At 39.3% G+C, this 14172-nt stretch overlaps 4 protein-coding genes across 4 annotated transcripts; 1 reads left to right on the plus strand and 3 right to left on the minus strand.

The window, feature by feature from the left end:
- Positions 1-303: 303 nt before the first annotated feature.
- Positions 304-4776, minus strand: CHD1 (chromatin-remodeling ATPase CHD1; the record flags this gene model as incomplete). Its single annotated transcript, XM_018133632.1, has 1 exon — positions 304-4776. The coding sequence occupies one exon, from the start codon at positions 4774-4776 to the stop codon at positions 304-306; it is 4473 nt and encodes a 1490-aa protein (XP_017989205.1).
- A 1888-nt stretch (positions 4777-6664) lies between these two features.
- On the plus strand, positions 6665-8488 carry RLI1 (Fe-S cluster-binding ribosome biosynthesis protein; the record flags this gene model as incomplete). The annotated part of the gene is made up of 1 exon (XM_018133631.1): positions 6665-8488. The coding sequence occupies one exon, from the start codon at positions 6665-6667 to the stop codon at positions 8486-8488; it is 1824 nt and encodes a 607-aa protein (XP_017989206.1).
- A 226-nt stretch (positions 8489-8714) lies between these two features.
- Positions 8715-11762, minus strand: GPI13 (mannose-ethanolamine phosphotransferase GPI13; the record flags this gene model as incomplete). Its single annotated transcript, XM_018133630.1, has 1 exon — positions 8715-11762. One exon carries the CDS (start codon positions 11760-11762, stop codon positions 8715-8717), a length of 3048 nt encoding a protein of 1015 aa, XP_017989207.1.
- A 484-nt stretch (positions 11763-12246) lies between these two features.
- On the minus strand, positions 12247-13935 carry LCB2 (serine C-palmitoyltransferase LCB2; the record flags this gene model as incomplete). The annotated part of the gene is made up of 1 exon (XM_018133629.1): positions 12247-13935. The coding sequence occupies one exon, from the start codon at positions 13933-13935 to the stop codon at positions 12247-12249; it is 1689 nt and encodes a 562-aa protein (XP_017989208.1).
- Between the last annotated feature and the right edge of the window lie 237 nt (positions 13936-14172).

The following is a 14172-nucleotide window of genomic DNA, read 5'->3' on the forward strand; positions in this document are numbered from 1 at the left end:
ATTCACACTTTTGATGACTACAATTGTTTGTAAAAAGTGAGTGGTTAATGAGAGAAAATAGAAAAGCGATGGATCACCCGCATAAACAACAAACCCACTTCAGATTCCTAGATTCTCCTTTGGAAAAATTTTCACCGTCCACAAAAAAACTTTCGTGAAAAGAAAACAACACTCGTTTTAAATGATAATAATACTGAGCGTATACACAGCGTATGACTTAAGTGTATATATAAGCTTAAATAGAGATATTGGTATCTGTATATATGCCATTGGCTGTAAGAATGTATGTGACAGTAGTATGCTTCATCTGGATTGATTTGATGCGGATGCAACGAGTTTATCATACATTGCCATAATCTTAACAGACTTGACTTGTGCAGGCCAGAACTGCGAGCTGTATGACCATAGATGCCTCTTGAATTTACTCTTATCAAAGTTAGGAGAGTCGCCCTTGTGCTTCTCTATGCAGTTTCCAACAGCGATAAGCTCTTTCTTTAGGATTGCAGCCCATTGGTTGCGTTCTAGACCGCTACCGCCGCGCTGTAGCTTGTTTAAAGATGCACGGACACTTTGCATGGTACGTTTGCACTCCTCTTCATCCATACTTTCGTACTCTTTATCAGATACCGGAGTAGACATGAAAGCAGGACCTGTTGGGATGGTCGTTGGTGATGCAGATGCGGCAGCGGGGCCTTTCGGCAGGGGACGATTCAGCGGTTTCTTCTTGCCATTGCGCTTCAACTGAGGACTTGGGCTACCGGAAGAAGGACGCGAGGGCGCTACAACAGCGCTATTTTTTATCCTTTTGGACTTAGTGGAGGCGGCTTCTTCGTTCTTCACATCCGGAGTCCTTGAGCGGCTCCCGTTGTTAGCTACAGCAGATTTTCTTGATCCCTTCTTAGCTGCAGCAGGAGCGGGTGGATTTACAGAAGGGGGTTCTCTAGAAGCGCTCTTCACCTCTTCACGTAGAACTGAGAACAAGTAGTCTACCCGTCTTCCTAAATGCACCGAACCAGGCACCTTCTTAAGGGCAGGAGTAGACTTCGACTTCTTGTCTTGAGGAGCTGATAAAGCAGGAGCATCAGCTTGAGTAGGAGAGTCGTTCACAGCGGGTAGGTCTGGCGCGATAGGAGTAGATGGTTGCGCTTCGACAGTTGCCGAGGGTAATGGCTCATTCAAAAATATCTTGTCCGAAAGACCAAAAAATGGGTCATCTCGTATCTGTGTCCAAGATCCGTAACCATATTTTTCCACACCTACGAGCAACTTTTCGTCGTCTTCTTGTGTCCAGTTACAGTTCCAGTTTGTTACGGGTTTCGGTAGTTTATTAACGAACTTGAAGTTCATAGCATCATCAGGGTAGTTCTTGGTTAAAAACTTGTGCAAAAACTTCATGTCCTCGGTTCTATTTATCATAGTCTCTGCATTTAGGCCCTTGATATCGTAAAGTTCAAATAACACAGCTTTTTTCTCCCGCCTTTTGGCTGCTAGCCTTGCAATAGGACTTGACTTAGAGTTGTCATCGGACGAGATTTCGTCCGTTTTCAATTTCGCTTTGTATTCCTCTACCTCCTTTTCTAGGTTTGCAATAGCTTCATTTCTTGCACTTTCTTCTTCTGCTATATGCTTATGTGCAGCTTCCATAAGCTCACCGTACACTTCCACATACTTATCGATAGATTTTACAGGCAAAGTGCCGTCAGCAATAAGATCTGCCATCCTATTCTTGAGATAACCGTACTTTAAGATCGCTTTGTATAGTGCACGGACTTCTTTCTCCCCTATAGAGTTTAGGTTATTAGATTTGGTTTTCTTCTTGGACCGTGAGACCTCTTCGTCACTATAGCCACTGACACTGTCACCATTGACGCTATCCTTGATCTTGTTCAAAGCTACATTCCTTCTATTCATTAGCTGTAATTGCTCATGAACATATTCTTCGTCTTTGCGCTTCTGTTCTTCATCCTTTAATTTCTTTAGTTCATCTTCAGGAATGATATCGTCCCATTCAACATCAGCTTTATAATCTGTAACTTCGAACTGTTTCAAGAACTCTTCGCCACCAAGATGAGACTCTCCCAAGTCTGGTGTGGTAACGTGATCTTCCGCATGGTTTAAAACATCGTCTAAATTTAAATCCTCTAACTTCTTCTGATTATCATTCGCTTTGAACATGTTACCAGCACCAAACTTCAAAATTTCTGATAATTCTCCTGCACTTGGTTCATTCTTGGTTTTATTAGTATATATGTTACCATCTGTGACACCTAGCGATATAATGGCATATTCTAAAATCATCTTCTTACGTGCCCTTTCTAAGACCTCTTCTTCAACAGTATCCTTTGAAACAAATCTATAAACCATGACATGGTTCTTTTGCCCGATACGATGTGCTCTGGCCATGGCCTGTAAATCAGCCTGTGGATTCCAATCAGAATCAAAGATAATCACAGTATCAGCCGTCATCAAGTTAATACCCAATCCACCAGCTCTGGTAGACAATAAGAAGACAAAATCGTTCGAATCTGGAGCATTAAAATGGGCGATAGAAATTCTACGTTGAGAAGATGGAACGGTACCATCTAATCTTTGAAAGTTGATTCCCTTGATCGATAAGTAATCGCCCAATATATCTAGCATTCTAACCATTTGAGAAAATATCAAAACTCTGTGGCCATCTTTCTTCAACCTTGTGAGTAACTTATCTAATAAAACCATTTTACCACTTGACATGATTAAACCTCTTAAGACATTTTCTCTTGATTTGTTCCCGTCTCCAAACTTCGTCAACACTCGATTTTCAGCATTGTTAAAAAGGTATGGATGGTTGGAGGCCTTCTTTAACTCGTTCATCACGTTCAATAGAGAAAAATGCGCTCGCTTAGACCCAGCAGTTAATGCACTATAGTTCTTAGTCAAGATATTCTTGTAATATTCGGTCTGAACATCAGATAGCTCCACTCTCAAGATACGTTCAGTTTTCGAAGGAAGAGATTTCTCCACATCCTTTTTCAAACGACGTAGAATATAAGGTTGGAGTCTCCTATGCAAATCACGAATATAGCTTTCTTGGTTTTCGTCTTGGACTTCAAAGTCAATTTCTTGATCAATGATAAACCGCCCAGGCATCAAGAAATTGACTAATGCAGCCAACTCTTTGATATTATTCTGAAGAGGAGTACCGGTAATTAACATTCGATTTGCGACCTTGAAACTTATCAAAGACTCGTATAGTGATGACTCAGCGTTTTTCAATCTATGAGCCTCGTCAACAGCTAAGAACTGCCATTTTATCGATCCAAGTTCAGATCTGTCTTTCAATATATATTCATATGTTGTTAACAAAACATTGAACTTGATGTTTTTCTTACCTTTCGCTTGTGGATTAGTGTAAAATTCGTAATCGCGAATTGCGTCCCTCGACTTCTGATTACCCATGTAGTAGACACAATTCAAATCAGGAGCCCACTTTTCAAATGTCTCTTGCCATGCCGGAATCGTCGACAATGGAACGACAACAAGATGTGGGCCATTCTGTCGGCGAGCAAATATAAGCCACGATATGAAAGCCACTGTTTGAACAGTCTTACCTAACCCCATTTCATCAGCCAATATACCATTGTCATTCTTAGACCATAAGAACGCCATCCAATTTATACCCGTCAATTGAAAATCTCTTAACTCTCCTCCTTTGATAAAAGACGGCTGCACGTTTAACTTCTCGAACGCGGGCCGTTGAGAACCGTAATTACTAGAATTCTGCGGCAATATTTTAGAATTTGATCGGCTTTGAAAGTTCTTAACTTCTGCTGGAGCCATTTTTACAATCACGGCGGCATTTTCCCATGTTGCCTCATCGTAATTCAAACGACGCCACTTCACCAAGTATTTTAATTGTGATGTCCCGTCTCTCAATGTTACACGATCAGAATCAATAATCCGCTCCACATGTTTAAATTCCTCAAACTCATCAAGCCTACGCTCGTGTTCCAAGTCCATTACTTCAATATCTTCCCGTGTGGTCGATTTATCCATCCTAATCTCATGATCCAAAATTATATACTGTTTGATGTAATTATCAATTTTCTTGGACCCACGAACACCCCCTATAGATTCTGCAGTTTCCCATGTGTTATGAATGTGCGATTCATTGGTCCATTTAATTAAAAACTCATAACACTCTTTGCATTCAGGCACGTCCCACTCTTCAGGCTCCTTAGAGTCAGCTTTTAGTCTATGTGTAACTACTAAATCAATCCCACCTTCATCTGGTACCGGTGTCGATGACATATAAGCGCCTTCCTCCGACTCTTCATCATCTTCGAGCCCATCGTCCGACTCTAATAAATCTTCATCAGAATAATCGATATTATAGTTTACTGTTTTATTACTCCTTGACGAAAACCTGGTTGGGAATTGCATATCATTATCATTCTTAACCTCATCCTTACCATTCTTATACTTCTTTCTAACTGATGAAGACTTAGTAGCCCGAGACTTTTTTACAGGCGACTCAAAATCATCATCATCCACTTCTTCAAAACCATCTTCTAAATCGTCCTCTCCATTTGCATCTTCGGCATCAGAGTACTCGTCAAAATTATCTGACCGCTTCCTCTTCTTCCCATTACGCCTTGTCGCAACTACACTGTCCTCTTCCTCATCACTTTCAAAATAATTTGAATTTGAAGGTACAATGGCTGACGCGCGGTGAGATCGCCGTAACCCGTATAGCTCAGGATTAGCAAAAACTTCAACAGGTAAGTCCTTTACCATAACTTTTATCTATACTAATAGTACCGATTACCTGATCCTATGTTTTATCCACCTCTTGTACGGGGACTGTAAAGTTAATGTTTTTCTTAAAGTTAAAAACTCAAAATATGCGTTTCTTGAAGTTTATTGAATGAATGATGCTACTATTCAAATAGATACAACAAGTACGCTATCCCTAGTGCAAATATCGATATAGTCCTACTTTGGAGGCTGCTGCTTGATATTATCGACTTGTTTTAAGTTGAAAAGTAAGTTTCATTGGGGAAAGAGAATATTTTGCCTCCACGGAACAAAGTCGATACCATCAAACAAAAATTTGGATGTAAAATGAGGGTAACCTAGCATTTCCAGCCATTAGTAGGCGAATTCTCGCTCTATATACTGTTAGATGACTTTACTTAAGTTGCTACGTTGGATTCTGGATCGATATCTCCATATCAAGTAAAATATAGCCTTATACCTTACAACTTGATATCGACGTATGAGCGAGACCATTAGTAGCTAAGCATCCGGTTGTAAATCAAGGCGACTACCTGTAGTCGAAGATGCAGAGACGGAATTGGCGACGTTTTGTCAACGTTTCTAGGCTCCAGGAAGAGGTAGAGCAAACGAGATGGAACACCAATGGAAATGGAGGCCAGTGTTTGAGTGGTACGGGTGGGGTATTAACTATCACATATGCGCCTATGAGGGCTTAAAGAGCGTAATTACAGGAAAGTGCAGTGACAGCGGCTAAAATGCGAGTCTACAAGGTCGGTACGCGTCAAGCAGTAAGGTTTCTCTGAAGATTCGCGTTAGTTATACTCCTATAGTAAGGCATGATAGAGTCCATAACTATAGTTGCACGTACCAAGCCACCCTCCCCATGCAAATAACGCGTTGTGGACAAGCAATGCGACATGTCCTAGTAAGATGCAACATTCAGGGTCCAGGGTTAGGGCTGGTTATGAAACCATAGTTCTAAACCGCATTCACGCAGCTACCACAAACCATCTATAGGAGCAGTAATGCCCTTAGAGAGATAAACAATGACCATGCCTATAGCCTGCCAAAATTCAAAAAATCCCTAGTAATTTTTACAACACTCACAACAATACGGCATTAGGACTCACAGAAATAAACCCACATAGAAATTCTAATCCGCCATTGAATAGCAACCCAACCACTAGCATTCATCAACATCAAAGACCTATGGCTCTAGGCTAATCCTAAAACTCTGAATATCAGAAAATTCTAGTCAAACGTGTAATATCTAATCAAATAACCAGGGTGGCAAATTTTTCAAACTCTGCCTAAAGGTCAAAGAAGGTGATCAATGCCAGCAACTGGTTTGCTCATGCTAAAAACCATTAATCAACTGTCCCGCGGCAACCAAAAGCTATCAGCTGCCAAATACCACTAACAAATATACATAATAAAATTTTAATCACCTGCCTTCAGTTCCTATAAGTGTCACCTCGAGGAGAAGAATAATAAAACTTTTGTTTTCTGGTAAAAGACTTGCTTTAATGATAGATAAGGCCACCTGTAATATCACTTTCTACGGTTACATATTCGATCTGGTCGCTTTTTACGGATCTGTAGTCTACATCAAAATGTGTCAATATCACCTCAATAAAATGGGTTCAGCTGCTTGCAGCTTCTGTATACTAGCCACTATCCTTTGGTCGTACTGCAGCTTAATTTTAGAAGTTTTGGAAATTGCTCACGTGATCAGTTCACACCCGTTCACCGCATAGAACTGGAATCATTTCTAAAAATGAAAAATTTTAATATTATGCGATGCATCGAAGACCCATGTTGGAGAGTATCCAATAGCTTTTGCGTTTATAAGGACAATTGTAATCCCAGTGGCACCCTGCCTTTACTGTTATTGAAGTAGGAAAAGATGTCTGAGAAAAATACTCGTATTGCAATTGTCAATGACGACAAGTGTAAGCCTAAAAAGTGTCGTCAGGAATGTAAAAGGTCGTGTCCCGTTGTGAAAACCGGTAAGCTCTGTATAGAAGTTGCTCCAACTTCCAAGATTGCATTTATCTCTGAAAGCTTCTGTATTGGTTGTGGTATTTGTGTTAAGAAATGTCCGTTTGATGCGATTACAATCATTAACTTGCCAACTAATTTGAACTCACAAGTTACCCATCGTTACTCTGCTAATTCGTTTAAGTTACACAGATTACCAACTCCAAGACCTGGTCAAGTTTTAGGGCTGGTAGGTACTAACGGTATTGGTAAGTCAACTGCTTTGAAAATTTTAGCCGGTAAGCAAAAGCCCAACTTGGGTCGTTATGATGAGCCTCCAGAATGGTCAGACATTATGAAATATTTCCGTGGTTCTGAGTTGCAGAACTACTTTACAAAGATGTTAGAAGACGATATTAAGGCTATTATCAAGCCGCAGTACGTTGATAACATTCCTCGTGCCATTAAAGGTCCTATGCAAAAAGTTGGAGAATTACTGAAAGCTAGAATGGAAAAGACTCAGGAACAGGTCAAAGAATACATTGATATTTTGGAGCTAAAGAATGTGTTGAAGAGAGATATCGGCGCTTTGTCTGGTGGTGAATTACAAAGATTTGCAATCGGTATGTCATGTGTTCAAAACGCTGATGTTTATATGTTTGACGAGCCATCCTCTTACTTGGATGTTAAGCAGCGTTTAAACGCCGCCTTTATTATTAGGTCTTTATTGAACCCAACCACTTACGTCATCTGTGTGGAGCACGATTTGTCTGTTTTGGATTATCTATCGGACTTTATTTGTATTATCTATGGTGTTCCTTCCGTGTATGGTGTCGTTACTTTGCCATCTTCTGTCAGAGAAGGTATAAATATTTTCTTAGACGGTCATATCCCATCTGAAAACTTGCGTTTCAGGGTGGACGCTTTGCAGTTCCGTTTGAAAGAAGCGGGAGATGAATTACAAGGTGATGCTACACGTGCTTTCCAATACCCAACAATGAAGCGTACTCAAGGAGACTTTAAGTTGGTTGTTGAGCCAGGTGAATTTTCTGATTCCGAAATTATTGTGATGATGGGAGAAAACGGTACTGGTAAGACTACCCTCATTAAGTTGCTAGCTGGTGCAATTCCAGCAGACGACGATATGGACATACCAAAGCTAAATGTTTCAATGAAGCCTCAAAAGATCGCACCAAAGTTCCCAGGTACTGTACGTCAACTTTTCTTCAAGAGAATTAGAGGGCAGTTTTTGAACCCTCAATTCCAAACTGATGTTGTTAAGCCATTGAAGATTGACGATATCATTGACCAAGAGGTTCAACATTTGTCTGGTGGTGAGTTGCAAAGAGTGGCAATTGTCTTGGCCCTAGGTTTGCCAGCTGACTTATACTTGATTGATGAACCATCTGCATACTTGGACTCTGAACAACGTATTATTTGCTCGAAAGTTATAAGGCGTTTCATCTTACACAACAGAAAGACTGCATTCATTGTCGAGCACGATTTTATTATGGCTACATATTTAGCCGACAAGGTTATTGTCTTTGAGGGTACTCCATCCAAGGAAGCTTTCGCTAGAACTCCAGAAACTTTGTTAACTGGTTGTAACAGGTTCTTGAAGAATTTGAACGTCACTTTCAGAAGAGATCCAAACTCTTTCAGACCAAGAATCAACAAATTAGATTCTCAAATGGACAAAGAACAGAAACTCTCTGGTAACTACTTTTTCTTGGATAGTGCTGCTGTTTAATCTTATACACAGTGAAAAAGTATTATGATAAAGGCATGGGAAATAACGCCTTATCATCTGATTTACCTTATCAATTGTACATTAGCTTATTACCACTTTCTGTGTGTACATCTCTAAACCTCTTATTTATTCACTATAGAATTATCTATACAGCAAAAGAATATATATACAAGTACATTTTAATATTAATATATAAGAAATATTTTATACATGAAATTACCAACAGTTACTTCCAAAAAATGTTATTTATTTGCCTGATAAGTCTACCGCCAGCAAATGCTACGGTGATAAATGTCACTACCAATTGTGTTACTATCAATGTTAAAGCAGCGAAAATAAATCTAGGGCAGAATATCTTCCATACCATTAAATGCCTCCTAAAATTGGTTACCCAGATAAAACTGCTCAAACATAATACTGTATGGTATACTAGCAGCATGCCGCAATTGGAAACGACGCGTGCAAGAAGGGTATTTGACCTTAAGACACCTGGTGGTTGTTTTAACAGGGTCAACAGTGCAACTGCGATTCCACAAATAATATGAGGGCCAAAGGTATTAAATATTATGCCAATATGAGTGAACGGAAAAGTTATACGCTCCGTTAAAATAAAGCCCATATCCCATTGGACAGAAGGGATAGTTGCCTGATGACCTGTGCTAAAAAACTGTTGATACGATAATAAACCAATTGCGACAGGTCCGATCAGGTTTTCCTTTAGTTTTAATAAATCAATGATTTCTAAAATGGATAATAGCTGATTGCACATCAGGAACAGTGAGATTTGAGCCATGGGTTTGCTGAAGAGCATAATACACATGAAGAAGTTTATCACCAATAAAAAGTATTGTGCACCGTAAACATTATGATAACCTAATATTGTAGCCTGTTGAGACTTATCATCGTTATTATGAATATTCAACTTGATACATAACGGACCCATCATCCACCCAACATTAGCAGCTATCAAAGAAATCCCGAATACTATCCTGGATATAGTCAATTTAAAGATCCCGAAATCCAATAGTTCGTTTCCCGGTGAATTTTCATATGCAGTTAATGCCCAATATATGAAATTCATGAATAGTACAGACTTCATTAACATTCCTATCCACAATGGCGCAGCAGTTTGGTATGAAGATGAAATATTATAATAACCTTTTACGCATGATGGAGTTGCGAATACCAACAATAAACAGATCGAAATCACTGTTAATGAGTAATTATTGTCCGAATTGAAATTTGGCGTACAGAATTGACCCTGCTCCTCTCTGCAAATTGTTATCATAGAAGCTAATCGAGTGCAGAGTATTAGAACAATTGAATGGTACCCACCAATAATCCTTGCAAATCTTCCAAGAGGTAATGCCTCAGAATTCGCTTGTCCTGATGTTGCGCCTGAAACAGTACCCTGTTTGTCTCCTAGACCTGCAGCCAATATTGCTGTTGTATATTGTCTTCTTGGGAGAAATGTAAATTCATAGAGGCACAGCACACCAAATGTAATGAGTAGAAAGCTTACAATTTTGTCTTCCCATATGACGAAAGAGTTAGATGTGAATAAAACTGCGTGCAATGTAATTAACATAGCTGCAATTCTAGACCAATAATCTGAAAACTCTTCAATAAATCTGAATGCCAACCATGTCAGGTTATAGCGATCAAATATAGAAACAAAGCATCCTACAACTATCCCAGATGCAGTTGCGAGCAAAGAAGACCAAAACCAGCCGGAGAGAAATTCAGGTTGACCTAAAACGTAGAAAGTTCCTAGGTAGCAGACATTAGAAATTAACGTCATCATAAAAATATTTGATACAAGCTCTGAGACCATTTTCCCAACTACAATTGAAGGTATCAGACGAGTGACTGTGATTAGTAGTATCAAAGATAACACTAAGAGTAAAATACCATGACCAATGCTATGGTAGTCAAACCTAGCCCATTGATCTTTGCAAGCCTCTAAAAGAATTTCTTGGTATTCTGATGAACCTTTCATTGATACGTTAGCGTTTGTGTAAAGCCGATCAAGCACTTTGTCCTTCGCAGTTCCGGTAGTAATCTGACTAGTCTTTCTATATTTCTCAAGCTGTTGGAGAGTCAGATAGTTGAAAAATTGGCGTTCTTTCTCGGTTGATGCAATTTCGTCAATTGGCCAACCCAAATTATTGAATGGAATTGGTAAACCTAAAAGTAACGATAAGGTTGGGACCAAATCAATTTGATTAACTTGGGGGTATGATGCACCAGCGTCAGTAAGATTGTAAAATTTGGGGTCCTTACGGTTCCAGACATCTTTCTTTGGAGTATAAAGCCATAAAACTGACTCTAACTCGTCTTTTGAATCTCCCCCATGATTCCCTGTATGGTCCATTCCATGGTCGCCCATTACTACCAGTAATGTATCGTCATCAATTGAACCTATTATACTACGAATAAACTGGTCCACTTGGTTTTGCTTCTCAAGCATGCTATAATGACTTGGTCCATATTTATGGCCAACATGATCTATGCCCAGCATGTGCCCAATTAGCACGTCCCATTCTTTTGTTTCATTCTTATTATTTATTAAATGCTGCTGGAAGTATGAAATCACGCCGGTATCTACCGTGTCAAAATCCCATATATTTAAAGATTCGTAAGGCTCACTCTTTTCGGATAGATATGGATTGAATAGTGCTTCCCAAGTATCATCCCCTACAAAAAAAACGGTCTTATTATTTTGATGCATTTGCATTAAAAGATTGTCTTCAACGATAGTATCACCATTAAAATTAGATCCAGCGTCAATAAAAGTAGGCAAGGACCCAGTAGTTAAGCCCTTTAGCCTTTGCAACGTTGTAGTCGGCGGATCAGCCATAAACTTCAGTAACACGGAATTCTCGGAATAATCATACAGAGCTTTCAGGTTATTGTGATAGTTTGGATTATATTTTGCTGAAGAATTATCTACTGGTATGACAAAGTCGAACCTTAGTGCATCAACAACTAATATTACCGTTTTATTGAATTTACCATAGTGTCTATTCTCATACCCTGCAAAAGTAGCAGCATCATCTAGCACCTTTCTTGTAAGTAAAAACCCTCTAGCAAAAAATGCTATAGCAATAAATTGCAGAATTGCCAAGGATAGTAGAAATAGGATATATATTGTGTGGGTTGCGCGAAATCGATCGTTGTGTAGCCTGGCGATTTTTCTGCCACCATCATTGCCAATCAATACACTTTTCAGCAGCAACGCCTCATCTAATTTTGTATTCACCATGTCTCTCATCACAAATATGTAACACGTTAGGGCTCCTTAAAGGCTTCCAGGTCCCCTTCTTTTCTATTTGTGTAGCTTTAGGATTGTATAATATTTAGCTATCAACGTTTGATAATGAATATCTGAAAAGCCGAGCCAGTCACATGAATTGTAAGCATAAACAAATAACTCTAAAATACAAGAATAAGAGGTAGGATATATTTACAAAGGTTATTTATGCTTTATTAGACATGATGTTATTATTAATAGCACATAATTGGGATGCTTTGAGGATTATTAAGACACTGTTAGTTTTTTCACTGACTTTCTCAATGTATATAATATTAAACAAGAACTTCTTGCAACCAAAATTAAGAATGGTATTATGGTAACTAACCGCTGATTAGCTGAATTGTATAAGTTAAACAGATCAGTAAAACAGTAAGGGATTTCCAAGGTTGTGTATTGAGTCCGATCAAAATGGTTAAATTATTATTGAAAAATTATGGCAGAATCATATTATGAAATACTTGTCGTCTTTACAGTCCTCTGGAGTCCTTCTGATAACCTCTTCAATGTCCCATCTAGGAGGTTTGTTATCAAGAGATCCACCTGCCTTGCCTGAGCTCACCTTCAAAAATAGCTTGTCGCCAACCTCATTGACGTGGCGTAACAAATAATCGATATCCTCCTTCGTTAGGGCAGCAGACACACAGAATCTTACTCTGGATTCATCTAGTGGGGTTGCAGGATAGGCGACAACCACTACTGCGATTTTCCTTTGTAACATCATTCGGGAAAATGCGGGCATCTTTGCTGGGGCGTATAGAAGCATTGGTATGATAGGGGAATCTGCAATACCATATACAATAAAACCTAGTCTTTGTAAGGCAAGGCGTAGGTAACGAGAATTAAATGCAATACGTTGTACTCTTTCTAGACCCTCTCCTGGGTTTAATTCTCCTGTAATTGTCCTTAACGAGGAAATAATTTGTGCAAGCACCGGAGCAGGACTTGGTTCACCGTAGCTTGGAGTTGTCAGGTCCAGCCTCAATCTATTTATAATGCTGCTCTCTGCAGCAATGTAACCACCGGCTGCACCAAATGACTTCGTCAATGTTCCCATAAGAATATCTACATCTGCAGGGTCAACACCAAAGACATCGCATACACCACGGCCACGTGGACCCATCGCACCAATAGAGTGTGCTTCGTCAACAAATAAATAACATTTGTATTTTTTCTTCAGTTCAATCAATTTTGGCAAATTGCACATAGTACCTTCCATGGAGTATAAGCCTTCTACACAAATTAAAATCTTTTTCCAAGGCCTATGCGTCTTTGGTTGACCTTGAACGATCATGTCGCGTATTAGCTGCTCCAAAACTTTCATATCATTGTGTTTAAACGTCCTGACTGCCGCTCCAGATAAACGAACACCTGTTCTGATAGATGTATGGTTTAATGCGTCTGATATAACCAAACATTTGCTATCTAGAAAAGCATTGAATAGATTAGCATTCGTACCGTAACCCATAGAGAATATAAGTGCGTCCGGCTTGCCAACAAAATCCGCTATATATCTCTCTGCTTCCAGGTGAAGATCAGTTGTTCCACTTTGGAACCTGGACCCGTTAATGTGAATCCCATAATCGTCCACTGCTTTTAAAGCGGCATTAGTACATTGCCCTTTCGACTGTGCAAATCCTAGATAGTTGTATGATGAGAGATTTAAGCACATGGATACAGTACCCGGATAAGTAAAGCGCTCATTTAATGAGTGAGAAACCCTATCAACACAGCGGATAAACCTACCAGGTACTCCAGTTGTCGGCCTCGAAAAGCAATCGTCAATGTGTTTTTTCATCCTTCTGACAAAAAAGGACTCGAATTTCGAAAACCACGGCGCATAACCATCTCTTTCCATTATATCACGATGACGTTCTTTCTGGAAGGTTAACCCAAAAAAATCGTGCACATGACCCAAAATAATCAATATCAAGTAATCCAAGTAAGTTATAACTGAAATGTAATAAGGAGGACTATCAAGAACCGGATCTTGTGAAGGTTTACCACATCTAGATGTCGCCGAATATAAATATTTCTTCGAGGTTAAGCGCCCAAATTCATTCTCTATCTTATCCTCGGATGATATTTCTTCAGGCTCAATCAAAGGGACCTTAGTATTCATTATTAAGCTCATGGTGAAGGAGTATTAGGTACTAGATATAACTGTATTAACAATAAAACTTTACTCGACAATGGTGTTTAGGTTTTTTTTAGCAGAACAATTTCAATATAGAAGATACCTTCCAACCGCAAGGTATTAACTATCTTGACTCCAGCGGGAACAATATAGGGTCTCTTACAACTTAAGTCCTTTTAGCGCTTATTGACAGCAAAAAGATGTAAGGCAAAACTTTATAATAGTTGAAGAACG

Source organism: Eremothecium sinecaudum, chromosome VII (assembly GCF_001548555.1).
Source record: "Eremothecium sinecaudum strain ATCC 58844 chromosome VII, complete sequence".
Taxonomy (NCBI): Eukaryota; Fungi; Ascomycota; class Saccharomycetes; order Saccharomycetales; family Saccharomycetaceae; genus Eremothecium; species Eremothecium sinecaudum.